Here is a 20,445-nt window from a genome sequence, read left to right on the forward strand (position 1 = left end):
CAGAATGAACGCCTCGACGTCGTCCGACACTGCCTTCCGCAAGACATGGGACCGAGACGAGTACGCAAAGAAAGCGGCGGACCAGGAGGCCAAGCGCAAGGAGGAAGGCCGCGCCCGCTACGAAGCGAAGCTGTTAGGAAAGAAATACCATGCGCCCGTCGACTACAGCAGCCTGGAGGCGACAACGTCGCGCACGCAGCGGCTCGATGTGGCCTCGATGGTGGGCAAGACGACGATGGTGCCGGCGGGGTCGGCGATAGGCAAACGCGGCCGCAGCGCGGGCTTCTACTGCGCCGACTGTGACCTGACCTTCAAGGATAACTTGCAGCTCGTCGAGCACTTGAACAGCAAGCAGCATCTCATCGCAACGGGCCAGAGCGGCGAGGTCGTGCGCGCCTCCCTTAAGGATGTGCGGCTCCGGCTGCGGATGCTGGCGCACCGGAAACGCGTCCGCGAGGCAGAAGAGAAACGCGCGTGGCAGCTCGATCTGGGCGAGAGACTTAAAGAACGGGAGGAGATTGAGGCAAAGGAGCGCGAGGAACGCAGGCGCAAGCGCAACGAGAAGCGTCGGAGAGGCGGCGGCGGCGGTGGTGAGGACGGGATCAAGCAGGAGGACAGCTGGGAGGGCCGACTGGGGATTATTGCTTGAAGGGATTACATACCTGTTGCAAGTTTATCGCATTGCTATGGCGTTTGGGGGGGTTTACATACTGTGTATAGATTCAACTACATGGACGTCGGTTGGGATTCAAAAGGTCGGGAAGCATATAAGCTATATGTACGCATGTCGTTAAATTGTTGCACATTGTACCAATAATAATGAAACCAACGCAGATACCGAAATATTTGCCAACGCCACCACCTCACCTCCCATGTTCCTGAACCCAATTCCCTGTTCATATTCTTAATCAATGCATTCGATTCCTTCCAAAGCCCGCATCGCCCTGCCGCCTTCCTTCTCGAACTGACTGACCAGTCGCTCACACTCGTGCTTCAGCTTTTCCTCGCCCTTTTTCGCGTTCCACAAAATCCACTCTTCGACAGTCATCTTCTTCTCCGGGCTTGTAAGCTCTCCCTTCGTGCCGTGCAGCGGACTGCGGATATCGATGTTTTCCTTGTCACTGGAATTCGCCATCAGGATTTCTTCAATATCGATCGGAATCCATGGGTGCAAGGACTTGAGGCGTCCTGGATTGAGGACGTTGCGTTTCGAAGGCGAAGGTGTGTTGGCCGCCAATGGAACGCGTACTGTCCGGTTTTTCGAGGGCGACAGCACAGGGTACTGTAGCGTCGAGGGAGGCTGGTTCTCTGCATCAGACGCTTGCGGTGATCGAGACGGCGTACTCTCTACAGGCGCCGCCAGCGGTGACACCACGGGGCTTGAAGTCTCGGGGATAAGACTCACGTCATGACGAGAGATGCTAGCATCGGAAATGCGTATCTTCGTTATGGATTTGGCGAGCTGTTTCTCTTCGGGGATGTCACTATACCGTTCTGTAGTCTTAGGGGGCATATTTGAGCTTCGTCGTCGAGGTTCCTGCTTGCTCTTGGTGTCTTTTTCCTCGATCTGAGGAGTCTCCGGTTCTTCGAGAGCAGTTTGGGGTTCAGAGGCTTCCGCCATGTCCACATCCGCGTGTACAGGAGAATCAACGGCAGCGTGGTTCGATTTACGACCGCGTTTCTTCTCTGCAGACTGGCTTTTCTTTTGCGATTCTTTCGAAGCGGTATGGCTGTCTGCATCCGACTCATACTCTGGTTCTTTGTTGATGATTTCGACAGACACAAATGATTCTTGGTGTGTTGAATCTCGATCGGCGGTGGCTCGGGTATCTTTTTCCAGCGAGACTCTCTCCTCCAGCGGATGCACACTCTCTTCCTCTTGTGCTTTCTGCTTCTTGGTCGTTTTCCGCTTTGTCCCCTTAGCTGACTTGGTCTTGGGTACTGGCACTTCGGCTTCTTCCAGCTCTTCATCGGGCTGGGATTCTTCGCGTCGCTGTTCTGTCTCTTCATTTGTATTGTCAACTTTGTCATGTGCATCGGGGGTCTTCTTCGACTTCTTGGCGGACTTGGATTTGGCGGAGTTCTTGGGCTTGGGATCTATTGCCTGAGGCTCGGGATCGCCCATCTCGCCCTCACGATCAGATACGGGCACAGAATCAAGCTCCATGTTTTCCGTCTCTTGAGACATAAGGGCTGGCTTTGTGAGAGAAGTGGTTTCGGCTGCTTTTCGGCTTTTTGAAGTTTCCTTCTTGCTAGCTTTCCGGCCCTTTTTCGGTTCTTCTTTCTCTGGCACAGATTCTTCTTGCTCGGGAGAACCTGCACGGCTGTAGATAAAATCATACGCCTCTGGTTCCTGAGAAACAACACTGACACGGGCCTTCGTTGCTCTCTTCTTGGTCGGTGGTTCGATCTGCTCGATAATATCCCTTTCCACCTGATCAAGGTCAACTCCAATCATGTCTTCACTTTGTCTCTTCTTCCCCCGGCCGGCCCGCTTGGGTTTCAAAGGCTCGGAGTGCTGATAGTCCACGCTATCCAGATCCATCTGGCTGTCAACGTCTGCGACCTCCTGTTTCTTCGATTTGGCACTCTTTGCCTTGGGTTTCGTAGTCTTCTTTGAGGGTTTCGCTTTAGCAGGGGGCTGAGATGTCGTGCTTTCATCCGCCATATCGTTCACATCCACGGCAGCTTCTGATACCGTCGTGGCGATAGATTGAGTAGAGAGGCGAGAGGCCTTGGAGGTTCGAGGTTTCTTTGCCTTGGAGCTCTTCAATTTCTTGTTCGGCGGTCGGGCGAATACAAAGAAGGAACAATCAGATGAGCGGCGATAGTGTTCGTCACTTCCACGGTGAGTTCTACGCAAACAAAACAAATAAAGCAAATGCTGTTCCACTTACTAAGGATCATCTTTGGGCTCCCAGCCGTCAAGAGATAACTTGCAATAGGCGCAACTGGCTAGATCATTGCTTTCCTCTGTAGGGCAGAAATACCACCCGCCCTCGACCATCTGATCGTGGAGGATCGTGTTAAAAAAAGAAGTGAAGTTCAAAACGCAGATCCAACGAGGCTTTAAAGGAACTACGTACCTTTTCCGACTGACACACCCATCCTTTCTTACCGTCATGGGGCCACGCCTCCCCGAACGTTGATCGCCGTGCGTCTGCAATTTTCTCGCTGGTAGGATCTTCAATCTCGGCGGGGTTGGAGCTGCGCTGCTGGATATCCATCATGACGGCCCATCCACAGTCGCGAGCGTGTTTCAGATGCTCTGTAATCGGGTTGTCATCCTCCTCCCATCCATCCAGCGCCCGATTACATAGAAAACATGTTGTATTGTCCGGGTTCGTCTCGTAGGGGTTGTAGTAGAAACCGGCGTGAGCGAGCTACAAGCGCGTCAATCAGCAACGAGAATCTTGAAGAAGAATGGCAATAATAAACAAATCATAATTTAAAACCCAGAATATTAAGTACCTCGGCGGGAGAAGGGTTGCTGTGAGGCCATGTTATGGGCTTAACCGTCTTTGCGCTCGAAGACCTGCGCTTCTCCGGCTGCAGCACCAGATCGAAGCTGGCGAGACGAGCAGCGAATGTATCCATTCCGACTGCTTTCGCGCCGTAAAAAGACAGTCCGTAGAACAGGTATAATTCTTAAGTGATCGATATCAATGCAATCGCCTCTCAAATACCACGGAACTGGCGGTTCAGAGCAGGACTGCGGCGGCTCGTGGGTTGTTTACCTCCCCTCCCATTGTTTGGATGCCGCGCCGGGTGGGAACGCCTGCTCACGTGACCGTCACCAAAAGGCCGAGGCCGAGGCCGAGACGTACGTCAGACAGGCTGGACGACGACCATCAATCAAAATTGTTTCAATTCCCCGATTCCCATCAGAGCATTGATTCCTTTTTGCTTCAGCCATGGTATGAAGCATTGAGAAAGCCGATGTTTGTTTGATCTGCTCTTCTTGTTGCAGCCTGTTCCGCTGTGCTCTCTCCACTCTCTATTAATTACTTCCGAATTTCCGCCATGCGAGAAGTCCCGGTAAGTCGCGCCTATTGTCTGACAACGAATCGCAAACACAAAAAAAAGATGATGAAAAATGGTTATCTGACGAGTTTTCATTACCAGTCGATTCTGTTATATGCCGGTCAAAGGTCGTATACGCGTTTTTGTTCAAGATGCCTGCCCCGTCGACCGTCCTCTCATCCCTTAGGCCGCGTCCGCTCGTTTGCTAGCAAGCACCCAGGGAGCCTTGCCAGTGGTCTTGGTTCGTCCTTGAGCACACAAAATGCCCATGGGCTCGAATCTCCGTTGTCGTCAAATGCATCCTTCTCGACTTCCCGAACGCTCGCCGAGGCGGATTGGGATGAGAACCCAAACCTTTCGATCTCCGCGTTCTCAGAGCTGCCGTCGAAGGACTTTGGAGTCAACCAGCATATGATCATCAACCAAGAGTTCAAAGAGGCGTTGCGACAGATTCTGTGGCAGTTTCGGGCCCCGATCCGATATGCGTTTGCGTATGGATCTGGTGTTTTTGCGCAGTCGGGGAGCGCGGCGGGCTCCGACAAGTGTCATCCTGCAGCTCCGGCAGCCATCAAGAACATGCAGCAAGGCAAAGGCAAGATGATCGACTTTATATTTGGTGTGTCGTACAGTCAGCATTGGCATGCGTTGAACCTAAACCAGCACCGCGATCATTACTCTGGATTGGGCTCGCTGGGCTCGTACATGGTGTCGCAAGTTCAAGACCGGTTCGGCGCCGGCGTCTACTTCAACCCCTTTGTGACCGTCAACGGCACGCTGATAAAGTATGGCGTCGTCAACCTAGACACGCTGTGCAAAGACCTGAGCCAGTGGAATTCGCTCTACCTTGCTGGGCGGTTACAGAAGCCGGTCAAGATTCTACGGGACCATCCGAGCGTGCGCCTAGCGAACCAAGTCAACCTGCTCTCGGCTGTCCGGGTGGCTCTACTCCTGCTGCCCCCCAGATTCACGGAATTTCAATTGTACAGCACGATCGCAAGCATCAGCTACATGGGAGACTTGCGCATGGCCCTCCCGGCGGAAGATCCCGGCAAAGTCAACAACATTGTTTCCGGCCAGATGGCCCACTTCCGACGGCTATATGCACCCCTGATCGACAACTTGCCAAACGTCACGTTCAACGACCCCCGCTGTGGCCAAGAAGACTGGATTGACGACCCGGACGTGAATGTGTGGCTCTCCCAGGATATGGACCCCGTGAAACGAGGCAATATGGTCTGCCGACTGCCTAAGGCGTTCCGTGAAAAGCTCTATTTTCAATACCAAGCACGCTACGCCATTCCGCGCTCCGAGTTCGACGAAATGATGCAGAAAGCCAGCGATGCCGATCCGTCCATTGTCCGGCGGCGCCAAGGCGGGCCCTTTGAGCAGCGGATCGCAAGCGATGAGCACCTCAAGGAGGAAGTGCAGACGTCCATCTCCAAGACGATCCGCTGGCCTAGCACAGTCGAGAGCGTCAAGGGCGTCTTCACTGCGGGCGTGGGACGGTCCTGGCGCTACCTGGGCGAAAAGCGACAGAAGTACAGGGATTCCAAGAAGAAGGAGGAGGAGCAGCAGCAGCAGCAGTCCTCTACTTCTTCGGAAGGGAGCTCAAGCAAGACTAAAAACGAATAGTCTGCTGATTACATCCATTCATTCATCTTCTTTTGGTGGAACATCTGCTATGGTTGAGCAGGAAAGGACAATAGACATCTAAAAGGCATATCCGAGGCGTTTCTGGGGGTTCTCATTACCTGGCAGAGTGTCAGGTTTTGTAGTTATTATTGTACGTATCTGCTTATCTACTAGTTGGCTACATATGACAATAGCGATGCTAGTTAGTTAGTTATAGAAATAAGTATGTATTTATTAGTTGGTATTTAATTGATTATGAGCTGAGTCATTTTTCTTCTACTCGATATTCACCAGTTTGAATTTATTTATATTGGTTCTCCTTGTGGATGGACTATAGAAACAGAGATGAAGCCATACTACTAATATACCCAGAGTAAGATATCATTTCTAGCTACAACCACATGGCAGCGAGTATCCTAGCATTGGTAGTGCACTATATAGAATAACTACCTTACATTCTGACATTAAACACGATAAATACCATCAACTATTCGTATAATTAGAATTCTTCATCGGATTCTCGAATGAGTCAAACGATGATTCATCGTCTACCGCAGTCCGACACCGCTTCCGCCCTGAAAATCCGCAGATAAAGGGAAGCTTTCCCCCGCCACCAGGGACGAATTCCTTCAGAGTACGACGAATCATCCATCCATTGCGCCTACAGAAACATTACAATGGCATCTAAATCTTCTGCCTTTGATTTATCGACATGCGCCCGCTCGAACATTCTCCAGCTGCAGCCGTACCGCTGTGCAAGAGAGTGAGACTTGCCCATGCCCCTCCCCCACTATCCGTCCTCTGAAGAAGGGAAGCTGACGAACCAGTGACTACAAGGACGATGGGACGAATATATTACTCGATGCCAATGAGAATGCCTACGGGCCCGGCCTCGCGTTGAACAGCGACGGCGGGATGGGGTCTTCAGGGCCGACGATTGATTTCTTGGGACTGAACAGATACCCGGATCCGTATGTAGCTGCTGGCCCCTGTCTTCCCCCCCCTCTTTTCTTTATAAATTCATTCTGATTGAGTCTTAGTCACCAAATAGAGCTTAAGCAGCTGTTCTGCAATCTTCGAAACACGAAAGTGCACACACAGAAAGACCTACGACCGGAGAACCTGTTTGTTGGGGTGGGATCGGATGAGGCGATCGATGTGATACTCCGGTGTTTCTGCAGGCCGGGGAAGGATAAGATCCTGACCTGCCCGCCGACATACGGGATGTACGGGGTCAGCGCGCAGGTGAACGACTTGGAGATCGTCAAGGTACCGTTGGACGCGGCGAATGGGTTCGCGCTGCAGCCGGAGAAGATCAACGAGGCGTTGGCGGCGGACAGCTCGATCAAGGTGACGTACATCTGCTCACCGGGGAACCCGACGGCGAATCTGATCCGCAAGGAGGACATTCAAAAGGTGCTGGAGCACCCGACGTGGAACGGGGTGGTCGTGGTGGACGAGGCATACATTGACTTTGCGCCGGAGGGATCCAGTCTGGCGGAGTGGGTGACCGAGTGGCCCAACCTGGTGGTCATGCAGACGCTAAGCAAGGCGTTTGGCCTGGCGGGCATCCGGCTCGGGGTCGCGTTCACGAGCGCTCCGATCGCTACGTTATTCAACAGCCTCAAGGCCCCCTACAACATCTCTAGCCCGACTAGCGTGCTAGCCACGGCCGCCCTCTCCCCAGACAACATGGCCGTCATGCGGCGGTACCGCGAGCAGATCATCGCGCAGCGCGACCGTGTGCTAGCCGAGTTGCCGCAGATCCCCGGCATCGGTCGCTTCCTCGGCGGTCAGGCGTCCAACTTCCTGCTGGTCGAGATCCTCGACAAGCCGGCCAGCGAAGGTGGCAAGCCCTGCAACGTGACTGCGCAGGCGGCATACGAAGCGCTGGCCGAGAAGCGCGGCGTTGTCGTCCGCTTCCGCGGCAAGGAACTTGGCTGCGAGGGTTGTCTGCGTATCACCATCGGCACGGAGGATGAGGTTACTCGGTTCTTGCGTGAGCTGCGTGTCGTCTTACAGCGACTGCACGCCGGGGTCGCTGTCGAGTCCGCCAAGGCCGAGTAGGATAAGGGAGCAACAGGCCAGCCAAGTGATTGGCTGAGAGCGAGATCACTCTATGGCTTCACTAGACCTACCTGTAGGTAGGAGGTAGATAACTACAGGGATAGGTAGCAGGTCCTTCTCTGTCCAGAATACTAGATAGATAGGTTGTATAGAACTATTCCATTTTCGGACACCACCGCCCCCTAATCTCATCCCAAGTCGAGGCAACGTCCCCAGCTTCCATACTACATAAGACATACCGCGAAACACGAGCTCGCAGTTTGCTTGCCATGGAAAATTGTACTCTGCGCCCGTTATTATTGGGCCGTAGAGAAAAAGAAAGCAAAGACCACATGGGTGTACAGTCAGCCCCGGACGTCACTATCAGCCAAATCTGAAACCAGCGCACACACCGGATCTCCAACCCGCAGTAAGGAACCGAGAATATGCCGTAAGGCTTCCTATCTGTCCATCGACCGAGCTCGAATAACTAACTACCTTAGTATCTAGGTAATCACCAGATCAACGAAATGATCAGACAAGCAGGCTTGGATCGAATCCCGGCCCTTCCTGGTACCATTCCCACCCAGTGGATTCTTCCCCCTCACCACGTCTCACCGACCCATCCTTATCTATGGACCTATCCAGCTAACTAGTAATATTCCATTAGGCACAAGGCGAATAATCCCGCATGTGGCTATGGGCCATGGCAGCTCCTCGAGTCCCCTCCCCGTCGCAGCTCAGAGACCAGGGATCTTGGCTACCTAGTTATCTCCACCAGACGCTGATCGCAGAAAGCCAGCACGCAATGAGCCAACCGGTCGGGTCGCTGATAACACTTGCCGCCCTCCTATTCTTATTATTATTCTTATTAGAATTATTGTTATAATTGGTATGAACTGCTGCTGGGTTCGCCTTGTTCTCCCTACTCTGTCCTCGGAGCGTCACACGATCAGTTGCTATCTACAGAACAGCCTTACTATTCAACCACTATTTATTATGGAGTATGTTATATTACACTGACAGCTTTTTTTCTCTTAAATCTGTGGTAGATGCTGATTTTTAGGTTAATTGCACGTGCTAGCTACCACGCGAAGCCATGTGAAACCCACTGATAACGGCCTGCGGTACCTGATCGTCTCTCGTCCGTGAGAGAAAAAAAAAAAAAAAAGAAAAAAAGAAAAACGGTGTTTCCCATCTATCTACTGGAATCAGATTGAATCTTGCTTGCGTGCCTCGCTTTCAGGCAGTACTGCCCCTTTGCGGAGGGATGGCCCTGCTGCTGCTGGCCGCACGAGGTGGGCTCAGCCCGACGGAGCCCCCCGACATCCAAACAGCGGTGGATGACAACCCGACGCTGCTGATGAGCTGGTGGGCAACAGGGTTCTCGTTAGCCATCATCGCGGTGCGAGTATGTGGGCGGTACGTCCGCACGGAGCGTTTCTTCACCGAGGACAAGGTGATGATGGCGAGCGTGGTGCCGCTGCTGGCGCGCATGGCGTTTGTACATGTCATCCTCCTCTGGGGCACGAACAACACTAAGACGGCAGGCTTGACGGCCATGGACATTCGCCATCGCGAGATCGGTAGCCGGCTGGTGCTTGTCTCGCGCATCCTGTACGCCGTCTTCATCTGGACGGCCAAGTATACCGTGTGCGAGTTTCTGCGGCGCGTCTCGGGCATGATCTGGCGCCGGTCTCTCCTGCTCTTCTTGCGCTTCATATACTACTTTCTCGCTTCGACCTTTTTGGCCGTCGTCATCGCCACCCTCGCCGAGTGCCAGCCCTTTGATCACTACTGGAAAGTCGTCCCGGACCCCGGCCCTCGCTGTCGCTGCGGCTACGCCAACCTGATCACCATGGGTGCCTGCGACGTGGTGACCGATCTGCTGCTGGTTGCTTTCCCCATCCCCATGATCCTTACCGCCAACATGGCGCTGAAGCGCAAGGTCTCGCTCGTCCTGCTGTTCGCCCTCTCCCTGATCCTTGTCGGTATCACCTGCTATCGCGTGCCCTCGGTCATCTGGCGTGACGGCTCGCAGCAGTACCGCTCGCTCATGGCTTCGCTAGAGATCCTTGCCGCCACAGCCGTTTCCAACGCCGTCGTCATCGGCTCCTTTGTCCGAGACCGCGGTGTTAAGAAGCAGAAGTTCAAAAAGGATCTCGCCTTTGCCTCGGTCGGTGAGAATATCGACCAAAGCACCCTCCGCCGCGCCACCGTCACCTACCACCAGTGGGGTAGTGACTCCCATCTCGCTGGCGACCTGGGCATCCGCCTCGACCCGGAACTTTACCACTCTACTGAAACGAACACTACTCCTACCACTACCACCACCACAACTACTACTACCCCTGGTCTGCCGCCTTTCGCGTCCATTGCGAGCCCAGTCTCCACCTTACACACAGGGGCCCTGGACCCGAACTGGTCGTTTACCGCTGGTCGTCCTTCCGGCGAGACTGACGACGTCTCCGCTACAGATAGCCTGGACGTCAAGGTCAGTCCGCACGAGTACCTCGAGAGGAGCCGATCCATACGGAACAGCAATAATATCAACAATCACAGTAGCAATAGCAATAAGCCGCTGCTTGCGCGGCATCCCTCGCGCGGGCTCTCCATCTTCGACATCGGAGGACTACTCGACCCTGCGCAGTCGAGCATGCCCGGTCTCGCTTCCCACGGCAGACGCAATACCCAATCCCGCGATCTGACAGATTACCGTGAAGGCGGCGTGACTCTTCAAGATGTCGGCGGGCTGCTCTCAGATAACCACCCTGAGACCACTCCCACAAATCTCAATCCTGTTCCTCCTACAATCCCTCACTCTCGCAACACATCTAACTCTGTCGCACCTCCGTATCGACCCTCGCGCGACGGGCCCACCCTCTCCATGGAGCTACAAGATGTCGGCGGCCTTCTCTCGAGGCCACGATGATTCTTTGCCTTTTTTTTTTCGCTTTTCCTCTTCCGAATGAGTCATGTCCTCTTCTTAGCGTGGCGTTGGGTGATATTTCCTTCTGGAGACATGATACAATGGTCACTTCAGTGTTTCTATTTATTAAATATTATATCAACTCTTCTTTCTTTTGTTTTTTTACCTTCTTGGGTTTGGACTTGTCGGAAGCTGTCTGGTTAATAACTTGATACCACTATACATAGATACCATTTTTATGACTTCATGTCTATGAATTGAAGTAGAAGATGTAATTTTTTTCGTTTTTGCATTTTAATCTAATTCTAACCGGATGGATACATAGCAGGACAGCAGAAACAAGTAGATATTGATAGTAGATATCACAGAAACAAGGTCTGATATGAAACACCCAGCCGATAATTCTCGGTTCGCCCTTACGCCATGCTGCCGGTAGTACGTACAATGCCGCTTTTGATCTTTTTTGTTTTTGTGTGTTTTTGCTTTTTTCGTCGTCTCTCGTCCATATGGATTTTCGAGAGAGCTATGATGATTAATTTGATTGGGTGAGACCCAATGCTGTCAGGACCGTCTGACAGCTGAAGAGCGGTTTTTCTTGCAGCTGATATGCAGCCCCCTGCCCAATGTTTTCCGGATTTTTGCCTTGATTGACAGAGAAGTAGCCCTCCCTCCCAAATCAGATGACCCATCGGTAACTAGCATACCGGCCAGCCGTCTCACTCTTGCGGATGATCTTGACGACCTGCCCGCGGCGCAAGCCGAGATATCTGGCCACGGGATCCGAAACTTGGATGCGAGGCAGCTGCGACTCCTTCAGGCGATAGCGCTCCAGCAGCCGGGCTTTTTCCTCCGGGCTGAGCAGTACGTGCTTGGGCACCAGTTCGTGGCGTGTGATATTGACCAGCAAATCTTGCTCCTGGAAGTGCTCGCAGATGCGGCCTGGGATGCCGCTCAGTAGACGCACGGCCGAGGGGGAAATGGGCGTCTGCGTGATGAAGATGCCGCTGTGGAAGTTATTCTCGTCGACCGTGTGGTTGAACGTACGGACTTGCTTGGTGCCCACACCACTGCTGTCCGCGCAGAACTCGACGTAGATCGTGCCGCAGTCGGGTTGGGGATTCGGGTTGGATTTGCTGGGCAGAGCCGTGTATTTCGCCTGCATGGCTTCCGTGGGGCGGGCGCTGATTTTCATCTGGTCGCGTCTACACACCAACATCACATTAGCACTAGAAGACTACGCGATAAGAAAGAACAGGAACCTCGCGATTTGCATACCTGGGAAGGCCACTTGTTGGTTCTTGGAACTTCGCTCTGAACTCAGAAAGCGAAATCTGAACCTCATCTTCCGTCACTTCGTAGCCCTGTCACACGGCGTACCGAGTTAGCCTCCTCCTCCCCTCCCCCCGGCGGACGACAATCAGACGATCCAGCTTACCCGATCCTGAAGCATCTCAAACACTGTCCTCCATGTGCGCCATAGTCTAATAATCTCACGGTCGGCCTCTCCGGAGCCACCTGCGTAGTCTGAGTCCATGTCGAGGCGATTCGGGCGCACCGCGGCGCTCTCACGGACGGTCCAGAAATGAAGGGGGGAAAGGAGATGGTTAATAAATTAATAACCCCAATGCTGCTCACAGATCACTGGCTGTTCACCGTCACTCCGTGGTCTTCGTTGGTGGAGAGAAAGGAAAAGTGCGGTCCGTGACAGCGAAGTAAAGTGAAGTTCTCGAAAAATCGGCGGGCCTGCGCTAACACCGCCAATAGTGGTAAGCGCCGCCAAAACGGCCAGAAAGGCCAGAACAAAAATATGGGCACAAGACTCCTCTCCTCCTCTTTCTCTCTGCTCGACAAGTCCAATCGACCACCACGCGGTCTTCGTTCGTCATTGAGTCGGTCTCTGGAGCCTCCAGGGGTCAGTCTTGGAATCCGTTGACGAGAGCGTTTTATATTCGCTAGCTTAATCCACGAATTGCTCCCTCGTGTCTGCATCTTGTTCAGGATGACCGATTCTACCCCCGTTAGCGAGCCTACCGTCAGGCCTACCAAGCCGGATGAGGAGGCATACAAGGCCGATCTTGCCAATGCTGAGAAGGAACACACTGCCGTTCAGGAGAAGCTGGTATGTACCCCCCATTCCCCCCCGGGGGCGGATTCGGTTTCCGCCCTAACAATCGGTGTATTTGTCTTTTCTTCCCTCCCTCCCCCCTCAATCTCCCCTTTTCCCTCTCTAAGACACCCCTCGATTGTTCAACTTTTATAACGCAGATAGCGATTAACATCCCCATAGAACCAGGTGAAGGCCAAGATCGAAAGTGCTCGCCCTAACAACCAAGACTCGCCTGCGGCGAAGAGGCAGCAGGAGCTGCGGGCTGAGCTCTCCGCGATCCGTCAGAAGCAGTCTGGCTTCAAGTCCTCCAGAACGAGCACGCAAGAAAAGCTTAATGCCCTCGATGCGACCCTCAAGGCCCGGATCGCCGAGCAGAACAACTCGCGCACCCGGATGAGCTTCAAGAACGTGGAGGAGGTCGACCGCGAGATCGCTCGCCTCGAAAAGAGTGTGGATTCGGGAACTCTCCGCCTGGTGGACGAGCGCAAGGCGCTGGCTGATATCTCCAGCCTGCGCAAGCAGCGCAAGAACTTCGCTGGCTTGGACGAGGCCCAGAAGGTCATCAACGATCTCAAGGCTCAGATCGCTGACCTGAAGAAGTCTCTCGACAACCCAGAAGCAAAGGCCCTGAGCGACAAGTACACCGAGATCCAGAAGGAGCTTGACAGCATCAAGGCCGAACAGGACAGTGCTTTCAAGAGCCTCAATGCCCTGCGTGATGAGCGTACCAAGCTTCATGCCGAGCAACAGAAGAAGTGGTCCGCGATCCGTGAGGTGAAGGACAACTACTACAAGGCTCGTAAGGCTTACAAGGAGTACGAGGATAAGGCATGGAAGATCCGTCGTGAACGTCAGAAGGCTCAGCGCGATGCTTTTGAGCGTGAGAAGAGGAAGAAGGTCGCTGACAAGAAGCTCGAAGAGGCCTCTCAATTGGCCTATACCGACGAGATCCTCACTGCACAGGGTCTCATTCGTCATTTCGAGCCCACCTATGACTTCGCCGCTCTGGGTCTTGATGACAAGAAGAGCGAGTCTGGCGCCTTCCGTGCCGAAATCGGCCGTACCGTTGACGACTCGAACATGAAGGGTCTCCGGATCCTTAAGAAAGAGGACCGCGAGGAGGACTACTTCGCGGGCACCGGTGGCAAGAAGGGAAAGAAGGGCAAGAAGAACGCCGCCGCCGGCGCTGCTGCTCCCGCCGAGAGTGCCAAGTTCAATCTGAGCTTTGGTGTCATCGAAGACTTCGCCAAGGTCAAGGTTGACCCTCCGATGAACCAGTCCAACGTTCCTGCGGTCATTGAGAAGCTGGCTGCTAAAATTACCGAGTGGAAGTCTAACCAGGCCTCCAAGACCGAAGAGGTACGTGGTTTACCCCCCCCCCACCCCTATTTTCTTTCCTGCTCGCCATAGTTGAAGTACAGTTGCTGACTTTCACCTCCTCACAGAACATCAAGAAGGCTAAGGAAGAAATCGCTCGCCTGGAAGCCGAGGAGACTGCCGCCGCTGAGAAGACCGAGTCCGAAGAACAGAACGGTGTCAATGGCGACGCCGATGCCAAGGAGACTGATGCCGTTGCTGCTACCTCCGAGGAGCTGCAGAAGGCCTCTCTGGAGGAGAAGGCATGATTACACCCCACTGGTAACTGAGCCTTTATATATGCATCTGCACACATGAATTGTCTGTTGCATAAGCATATGCATGAAGCTTTTCCTTTTATCTTTAGCTTCTCTTTCTTGGCTTCCTCTCATCATCCCTCCCTTTTTTTCTCTACCTATGCATCAGCATCCACCATGATTGTCTGTTTTTATTATTCCTTCCCGCTGTCTTCTCCTAATGCAGTAGATGCCCATATGCATATTGATATTTAGTGTGAATCTGGCTGCAATTCGTCGGATTTTGTTTTCTTGATCCTTCTCAACTCTGCGAAATCCCCTCTCCAGTAGTTCTTTTGCTGTCTGTCTGGTCATTTCAGCATTATGTCCTTTCCCACTTTTTTTCCATTTTCCTACTTTTGCTATTGGGGAAAAAGGGGGGTATTTTTCTGTTTCCTTTTTCTCTTCCCTTCACTTAAAAAGTATCCACAAAAAGGAATGCAGAAGGAGACAGTTTGGCTGGTCAGAATACATAAAGAGTCTTGTAAGTAGCGGTACATAAATTTGTCATATTTTCTCGAGCGAGAAGGTCCATGCGATGCATAAATTCTATTTCTATCTCACCTTATAGCCCAAGTAGTTACCAAAGTTCATTTTATGTAGTTGAGAGATCTATTTTTGCAAGACAAAAGAAGGTTAACCTGGATGCTACGACTGTTCATCTTCAGACTCGGACCCCAGCACCGTCTGCAAGAACTCCACCATGGCGTCGAACTGTTCCGGCTCCTTGATCCAGTGACCTTCTACCTCGGCGCCGGAATAAGTACGCCATATGAGATTGTCGAAGCCGAGGCGGACGAGAAGCTCCGAGGCTTTTTCTCCCAAGCTCACATCGACCCATTGGTCATCTTCGCCGTGGCTGAGAAAGATGGGCGTGTGGGATATCGGTTTGGGGGGCGTATACTCTTGCTGTTGTATCGATTGCTGGTGCTGCTGGTGCTGCTGGTGCTGCTGGTGCTGTTGTGTCCGTGTAATCTGTAACTGCCCGTCCTGTTGAAGCAGAAACACCCGTCTCGAATCTTCAAGTCTTCTCTCGATCGAGTTCACCGTCGCCCTCTGCACAGGGTCATCGGTCGCCATCTCCTGCGATTGCAACTGATTGAGAACTGCTTCTACCCTCGTCGAAAGAGGAAGCCAACCCATAACCCCCATGAACCCGCCAATGCTCTGCCGTGCGCAGATCAATGCAATTACCGCCACCGCCATCCCTTGGCTCAGCCCGCCTAGAATCACCCGTTCGGGATTGCCTCCTAGCCGAACGACTTCTTCGTTTAGAATGCGGAGAATGTACTCCACGGTCTGTGCGAGTTCGGTCATCGCCGCGAGGGTGTGTTCGTTGCCGCCGATGCTGCTGTTGTTGTTGCTATTGCTCTCCTGGTTATAGTCTTCCAACGTATCCGAGTCGAACCATTCCGTTAGCGTTTCTTGGAAACGTTTGGACCACCGCGGCCTGGCAGAAGGAAAAACCCATCGGCATGAAGGGAAATGCTCGAAGATGGTTTTCCCAGACGAGGTGACGGACGAGACTAGCTCCGAGGCCAGTTCAGGTCCGTTGCTGCCTCTGCCATGAAGGAGAATGACGGTCGACGTATGGGTAGGCCTTGAGGGGAAGTAAACATAGCGCGGAGGAAATAGATACACCATGATGGGTGATGGAGGGAGCACAGTGTAGAGAATAGGGATAGGAGTTCGGGTGTGACAGTGGCCTCTGGCTCCTTTCACAGAAAAAGACCTATAACATGATTATTATTGGACCTGGCGGATTTTGTGATGCCTGAGGTCAGCCCAGCCAAGGCTCCAGAGCTGAAAAGGGTATATACGACGTGTTCTGCCGTTGAAATATTTCCATAGCCACGAGTTCGCCCTTTTTTGTATTCTTGTCGTTGGCCACGTTTGTGTGCTCGCAGGAACCAGCTGTATTCGGTGGTTAGGTCTCAGACCTAAAACTGTACGTCAGGTGAATGACTTTTGCCCCCAAGCTATATATAGGCGACAAGGGGAGTATCCAGAGCTCAAGGAAAGGGTCCTAAGATACTGCCATAGATTTCATCCTCTACGGAGTACTCCGTAACTAGGCACCATAATAACGGGTGGGAATGATCGACCACAGACCACCCCCCTGGACCCCTATACTCCGGAGTCCGTAGTGTACACACTATCCAACTCGCCTCTCCCAGCTACCAATGATGATCAATGTTCGGCACAACGCACCGATATACAAACGGAGGCGCAGTCATGACGAATTTTCGTGGCGGTGCGGGCAGTCGTGATGAGTGGGTAATAGAAATTAGGTAGATGCTGGATCGGCCGCGTGGATCCGAGGCCTGGGCCAGTAAGTTAGTAAGAGGTCGATCAGAAGCAAATCTAGAAACTCATTTAGGCTCCTTTTTCATATTTCCTTTTTCCACAGTGTCCCTTGGGATCTACCACCTGCAGTTTGAGGGTCGATCGACGTCTGCCAGAATAGGGTGAAACGTGAACAGTGAGTGGTGAGTCGAGTTGAGCGAAGCGCCAGCCTTGGCCTTTGCCTATTGCGGAGTCCCCCTCCTCGCAGGCTCCTCACTTTCCTCCATCCTCCTTCACTTCTAACTCTCATTGTCGTCCGATAGATCGCACGAAACGCTAATCTGACCGGGATAAAAGGCATATCTCTCGAAAGAGCTTCGTCTGCGCCTGTCGTCCAACCGGAAACTGGCCCAGCTTCTCGTTTGCCTACAATCAATCACCTCCCTTGCCTCAGCAAGCCGCTTGTTTGCAATACTATCGCCAGCATGTCCTACAAACCTGTATGTCTATTCGCCTCATTAAAGGATTGGTGATTAGCGACTTCTTTCTTCGAGAGGAATATGCTTGCTTACATTGCCTCGTTCTCTAGGAGGGCGCTCCCCCTTCCTATCCTCAGCCTATCCACGACCCGAACGCTTATCAGGGTACGCCCGTGAACTCGCCACCTCCAGGACAGGAATATTATAACCAGAACGGATACTACCCGCCTAATCAGTACGGCCAGCCGCAGCCAGGATATGGTCCTCCACAGCCAGGGTATGGCCCTCCGCAGGGCTACGGTGCTCCTCCCCCGCAAGGAATGTACTACCAGCAGCAAGGATACCCCCCGCCCCAACAAGGCTACTACGCGGACGATCGAGGTGATCGAGGCATGGGTGCCGGCGGTGGTATCTGTGCGGGTATAATGGCCGCTATGGCGTGCTGTTGCTGTTTAGATATCTTGTTTTAGACCGCTGGGCGGATATAAGAACTCGACAGCATCCCACGCGCCTTGATGGGCGCGGCGGAAAAGGCTAACGCATACGTGGATGCCGGACTTTCTCTCAACATTAATCTTCTATCCTTGGCCATTCGCTGCAGCCTCGGCCCTCTTTGTCTCTTTGGGTGAAACACACGTTCTTTGAATACCTTTTTTCCCTTTTGTTGGTTCTGTTTATTATTGATACTCGTCGCGGCGCAACATGGACCTTGAAATACCGGTTGGGAGATTGAGTTTGGATAAGGCGTCTTGTCAGTCCGATTGTCACTGTCCACAGTGTGCTTTTGTATTGTTTTTAATGAAATGAAACTTGTATTCTATTCTGTAAAAGAGAAAAATGCAAATGTAGTACAATATTTACAGAAGCTAGCTAGTTATGTTGAAATATGTACATTGAACTGGAACCCTCTCATACGGAGAGAACCAGTCTGACCAGGCATATTAAATCATCTGATGGCAAGAGAAGATGACAAAGCATTATGCGAAACAAACCAAATGTATGCGAAAAACAACAAGAAAAACAATCGAGAATTGAAACTCAGGGTATCATAAGTATATCGAGGGTACTCCCACAGAGCAACCCTGCGTAGGTAAGTAGAGTTTCGCTCATCAGGATTCCACGATGAGGAGAAGTCCATCATATCTTTCATCCGTTCATGAAAAGGTATCAATCATATCGTGACTCGTCATTCGTCATCGGAGGCTATTATTGGGCCCAGGGGTAGTTTATATTGATTCCCCAGCCTCTCAATCCTAATAGTGACTGCTCAGCTCTGAGTCGCCCCCCCCGAACTCATTCGGATCCACCCTTCGATACGACCGCCCTCCAGGTCTCCGCGGTGGCGGCGTTGGTGACGCGATCGACGAATGCTGCTCGATGACCTCGACGAATTCGTCTTCTGTGTGTATGTGCGAGGAGACCGACTCGTCGACCACGATTCTATCCTCTTCACGTCTGTACCGGCCGCCGGCGGAGGCTTCGCTCATTTCGTCCTCGACAACGACGACGGTGTCGTCGTTATGATTGTGCCTTCGACTGCTGCGGCGGGAGGGCGGGTGGCCGCCGCCGCCGCCGCGACGGACGACGACCTCTTCATCAACGACGGCGGGGGGTCCCTTGGGTCCTATAACGAGGTAGAGGAGGTAGATGAATAGGATGAATCCTGCGACGGAGCCGATCACGATCCCCGCAACGGTTCCCGGTGCAGGGCCGGAGTTGAGGCCGCCGTAAGTCGCTGGTATGGAGATGGTACTGGAGCGGCGATTGAGGAAGTGAGGAGGAGGGCGTGTATCAGAAGAGCCTTGCGAGGGGATCGCGGCGAGCTGGAGTGGCGGGGTGATCCACGATGGGAGAGGTCCCATGGCGAGAATGGATGCTTCGATAGAAAACGAAGACACCGAAGAGACTGTTCTTGATTGCAAGCAAGCAAGCTGGTTGAGAGCTCGGCTTGTCTGACAGACAAATCAAATGTCGTCGGCTGTTGTTTTGTTTTCGATCCAATAGATAGATAAGACTCGTGTGACGCCGATCTACCAGATGGGCAGCATGATGCGCAGAAACGCCGCAGGAGAAAGTGTAATTCGGACAAAACTGTCGCTGGAAATATGACTACTGGAGAAGAGAGGGAAGATTAAAAAAAACTCGAGGTATCAATCGTGCGCAAGGCAGGGATGGATGGGACGAAGGGAAGCGAGTCAGACAAGCGGTGGCTGGGAGTGGATCAGTAGAGCTGGCAGTAGAGCTGGCAGCTCAGTTGTTTGTCGTTGAGATCTTGGAGGAATCTTTAGACTTCTATCTTTTTCTTAAGTGATAAGACTACCTGGGAGCCTTTATCATTTGTTTGAACAAGAAAACAGTCTCATTTTGTGAAGCAACTGGCTGTCCTTGTCGTGTATACATTTTGTAGTATCTCAGCGGAAAATAGCGTGGCTGGGAGAGAACTCCTGTGCACTTGGCCAAGGGCTTATTTATCCAGGATCATAGAATATAAAATATAATAAATGGATATTTAAATTATGAGATTTATAGTGATAGAATTCTGAGCGATTTATACTATAAATATATGTTTATACTGTGATCAGCAGGGGTTTTCAGTAGTATTAGATAACTAGAAATATACAACCTAATATGATTCTACTTCAACCCCCCTTCTTTGAAACAATCTCAGTCCTTAGTGATGGTTGAAACTCATCTTCTGTGTGCCTCCAAATGGCTTGCCCAGTCTGTCATTCCTCATATCAGCCAACAGTTCACTATCATCCCATCCCACTGTATATACGCCACTTCCAGGCCTGTTGTTCCCTGTGTCTTCCTGCTTCTAGTGATACTGCAAAATAATAAGCTGCTTGCTGGTGGAAACTTGGTACTTGTCATTAGGTGTAAGTGCCTCTCGTCGCTCTCCTCCAGGCAAGAGAGGTGTATATAAATTTGAACAGATGAGGCGCTGTCCCTGTTGGAACATTGGTGTATCCCCTGGTCCTTGGTAATAATGCACAAAGCTGACTACAGGCGCATTCTGAGAGACGCTTGCAAGACCCAAATTGATTAGTGAGCTAAGATGACCACGTAATGCAGGAGTGAAATCCAGAGGCAAGAGATATCCAGGGGTTCCAGAGGTTCTTCTTTACCACCTCCACCTACAGTGACTGAATTGCGAAGCAGAGGGAGAAGACTGTTAATAGATCGTAAGCGAGTATAGTATCCAGCGCCGCCAGGGCGTGTAGATTGTCGGGTGTATTTCAAACTTCTCGATTCACGAAATCCACTGGTTGATTCGACAAATAGGGCGTG

At 52.2% G+C, this 20,445-nt stretch overlaps 10 protein-coding genes across 10 annotated transcripts; 6 read left to right on the plus strand and 4 right to left on the minus strand.

Annotated features, from left to right (window-relative positions):
• Positions 1-4: 4 nt before the first annotated feature.
• On the plus strand, positions 5-649 carry ASPZODRAFT_139364 (hypothetical protein; the record flags this gene model as incomplete). The annotated part of the gene is made up of 1 exon (XM_022724547.1): positions 5-649. The coding sequence occupies one exon, from the start codon at positions 5-7 to the stop codon at positions 647-649; it is 645 nt and encodes a 214-aa protein (XP_022584539.1).
• Positions 650-687: 38 nt separating this feature from the next.
• On the minus strand, positions 688-3,606 carry ASPZODRAFT_2117030 (hypothetical protein). The gene is made up of 4 exons (XM_022727769.1): positions 3,472-3,606; positions 3,087-3,383; positions 2,898-3,007; positions 688-2,840 (listed from the first exon to the last, which is right to left on the minus strand). The coding sequence occupies exons 1-4, from the start codon at positions 3,595-3,597 to the stop codon at positions 905-907; spliced, it is 2,469 nt and encodes an 822-aa protein (XP_022584540.1). The 5' UTR covers positions 3,598-3,606; the 3' UTR covers positions 688-904.
• Positions 3,607-3,839: 233 nt separating this feature from the next.
• Positions 3,840-5,921, plus strand: ASPZODRAFT_128620 (hypothetical protein). Its single transcript, XM_022722069.1, has 2 exons — positions 3,840-4,038; positions 4,126-5,921. Exons 1-2 carry the CDS (start codon positions 4,024-4,026, stop codon positions 5,653-5,655), a joined length of 1,545 nt encoding a protein of 514 aa, XP_022584541.1. The 5' UTR covers positions 3,840-4,023; the 3' UTR covers positions 5,656-5,921.
• A 411-nt stretch (positions 5,922-6,332) lies between these two features.
• On the plus strand, positions 6,333-7,940 carry ASPZODRAFT_128622 (hypothetical protein; the record flags this gene model as incomplete). The annotated part of the gene is made up of 3 exons (XM_022722070.1): positions 6,333-6,418; positions 6,483-6,626; positions 6,696-7,940. 3 exons carry the CDS (start codon positions 6,333-6,335, stop codon positions 7,720-7,722), a joined length of 1,257 nt encoding a protein of 418 aa, XP_022584542.1. The 3' UTR covers positions 7,723-7,940.
• A 916-nt stretch (positions 7,941-8,856) lies between these two features.
• On the plus strand, positions 8,857-10,871 carry ASPZODRAFT_128623 (hypothetical protein). Its single transcript, XM_022722071.1, has one exon. The coding sequence runs from the start codon at positions 8,972-8,974 to the stop codon at positions 10,631-10,633; it is 1,662 nt and encodes a 553-aa protein (XP_022584543.1). The 5' UTR covers positions 8,857-8,971; the 3' UTR covers positions 10,634-10,871.
• A 435-nt stretch (positions 10,872-11,306) lies between these two features.
• Positions 11,307-12,164, minus strand: ASPZODRAFT_22733 (hypothetical protein; the record flags this gene model as incomplete). Its single annotated transcript, XM_022727904.1, has 3 exons — positions 11,307-11,832; positions 11,906-11,991; positions 12,066-12,164. The coding sequence occupies 3 exons, from the start codon at positions 12,162-12,164 to the stop codon at positions 11,307-11,309; spliced, it is 711 nt and encodes a 236-aa protein (XP_022584544.1).
• Positions 12,165-12,629: 465 nt separating this feature from the next.
• ASPZODRAFT_59429 (hypothetical protein) lies at positions 12,630-14,362 on the plus strand (the record flags this gene model as incomplete). Its single annotated transcript, XM_022728848.1, has 3 exons — positions 12,630-12,749; positions 12,918-14,096; positions 14,183-14,362. The coding sequence occupies 3 exons, from the start codon at positions 12,630-12,632 to the stop codon at positions 14,360-14,362; spliced, it is 1,479 nt and encodes a 492-aa protein (XP_022584545.1).
• A 675-nt stretch (positions 14,363-15,037) lies between these two features.
• On the minus strand, positions 15,038-16,033 carry ASPZODRAFT_57629 (hypothetical protein; the record flags this gene model as incomplete). The annotated part of the gene is made up of 2 exons (XM_022728695.1): positions 15,038-15,313; positions 15,452-16,033. The coding sequence occupies 2 exons, from the start codon at positions 16,031-16,033 to the stop codon at positions 15,038-15,040; spliced, it is 858 nt and encodes a 285-aa protein (XP_022584546.1).
• A 965-nt stretch (positions 16,034-16,998) lies between these two features.
• On the plus strand, positions 16,999-17,809 carry ASPZODRAFT_128627 (hypothetical protein). Its single transcript, XM_022722072.1, has 2 exons — positions 16,999-17,175; positions 17,265-17,809. Exons 1-2 carry the CDS (start codon positions 17,161-17,163, stop codon positions 17,622-17,624), a joined length of 375 nt encoding a protein of 124 aa, XP_022584547.1. The 5' UTR covers positions 16,999-17,160; the 3' UTR covers positions 17,625-17,809.
• Positions 17,810-18,407: 598 nt separating this feature from the next.
• On the minus strand, positions 18,408-19,016 carry ASPZODRAFT_139373 (hypothetical protein; the record flags this gene model as incomplete). Its single annotated transcript, XM_022724548.1, has 1 exon — positions 18,408-19,016. One exon carries the CDS (start codon positions 19,014-19,016, stop codon positions 18,408-18,410), a length of 609 nt encoding a protein of 202 aa, XP_022584548.1.
• Positions 19,017-20,445: the final 1,429 nt, after the last annotated feature.

Source organism: Penicilliopsis zonata (assembly GCF_001890105.1).
Source record: "Penicilliopsis zonata CBS 506.65 unplaced genomic scaffold ASPZOscaffold_2, whole genome shotgun sequence".
Taxonomy (NCBI): Eukaryota; Fungi; Ascomycota; class Eurotiomycetes; order Eurotiales; family Aspergillaceae; genus Penicilliopsis; species Penicilliopsis zonata.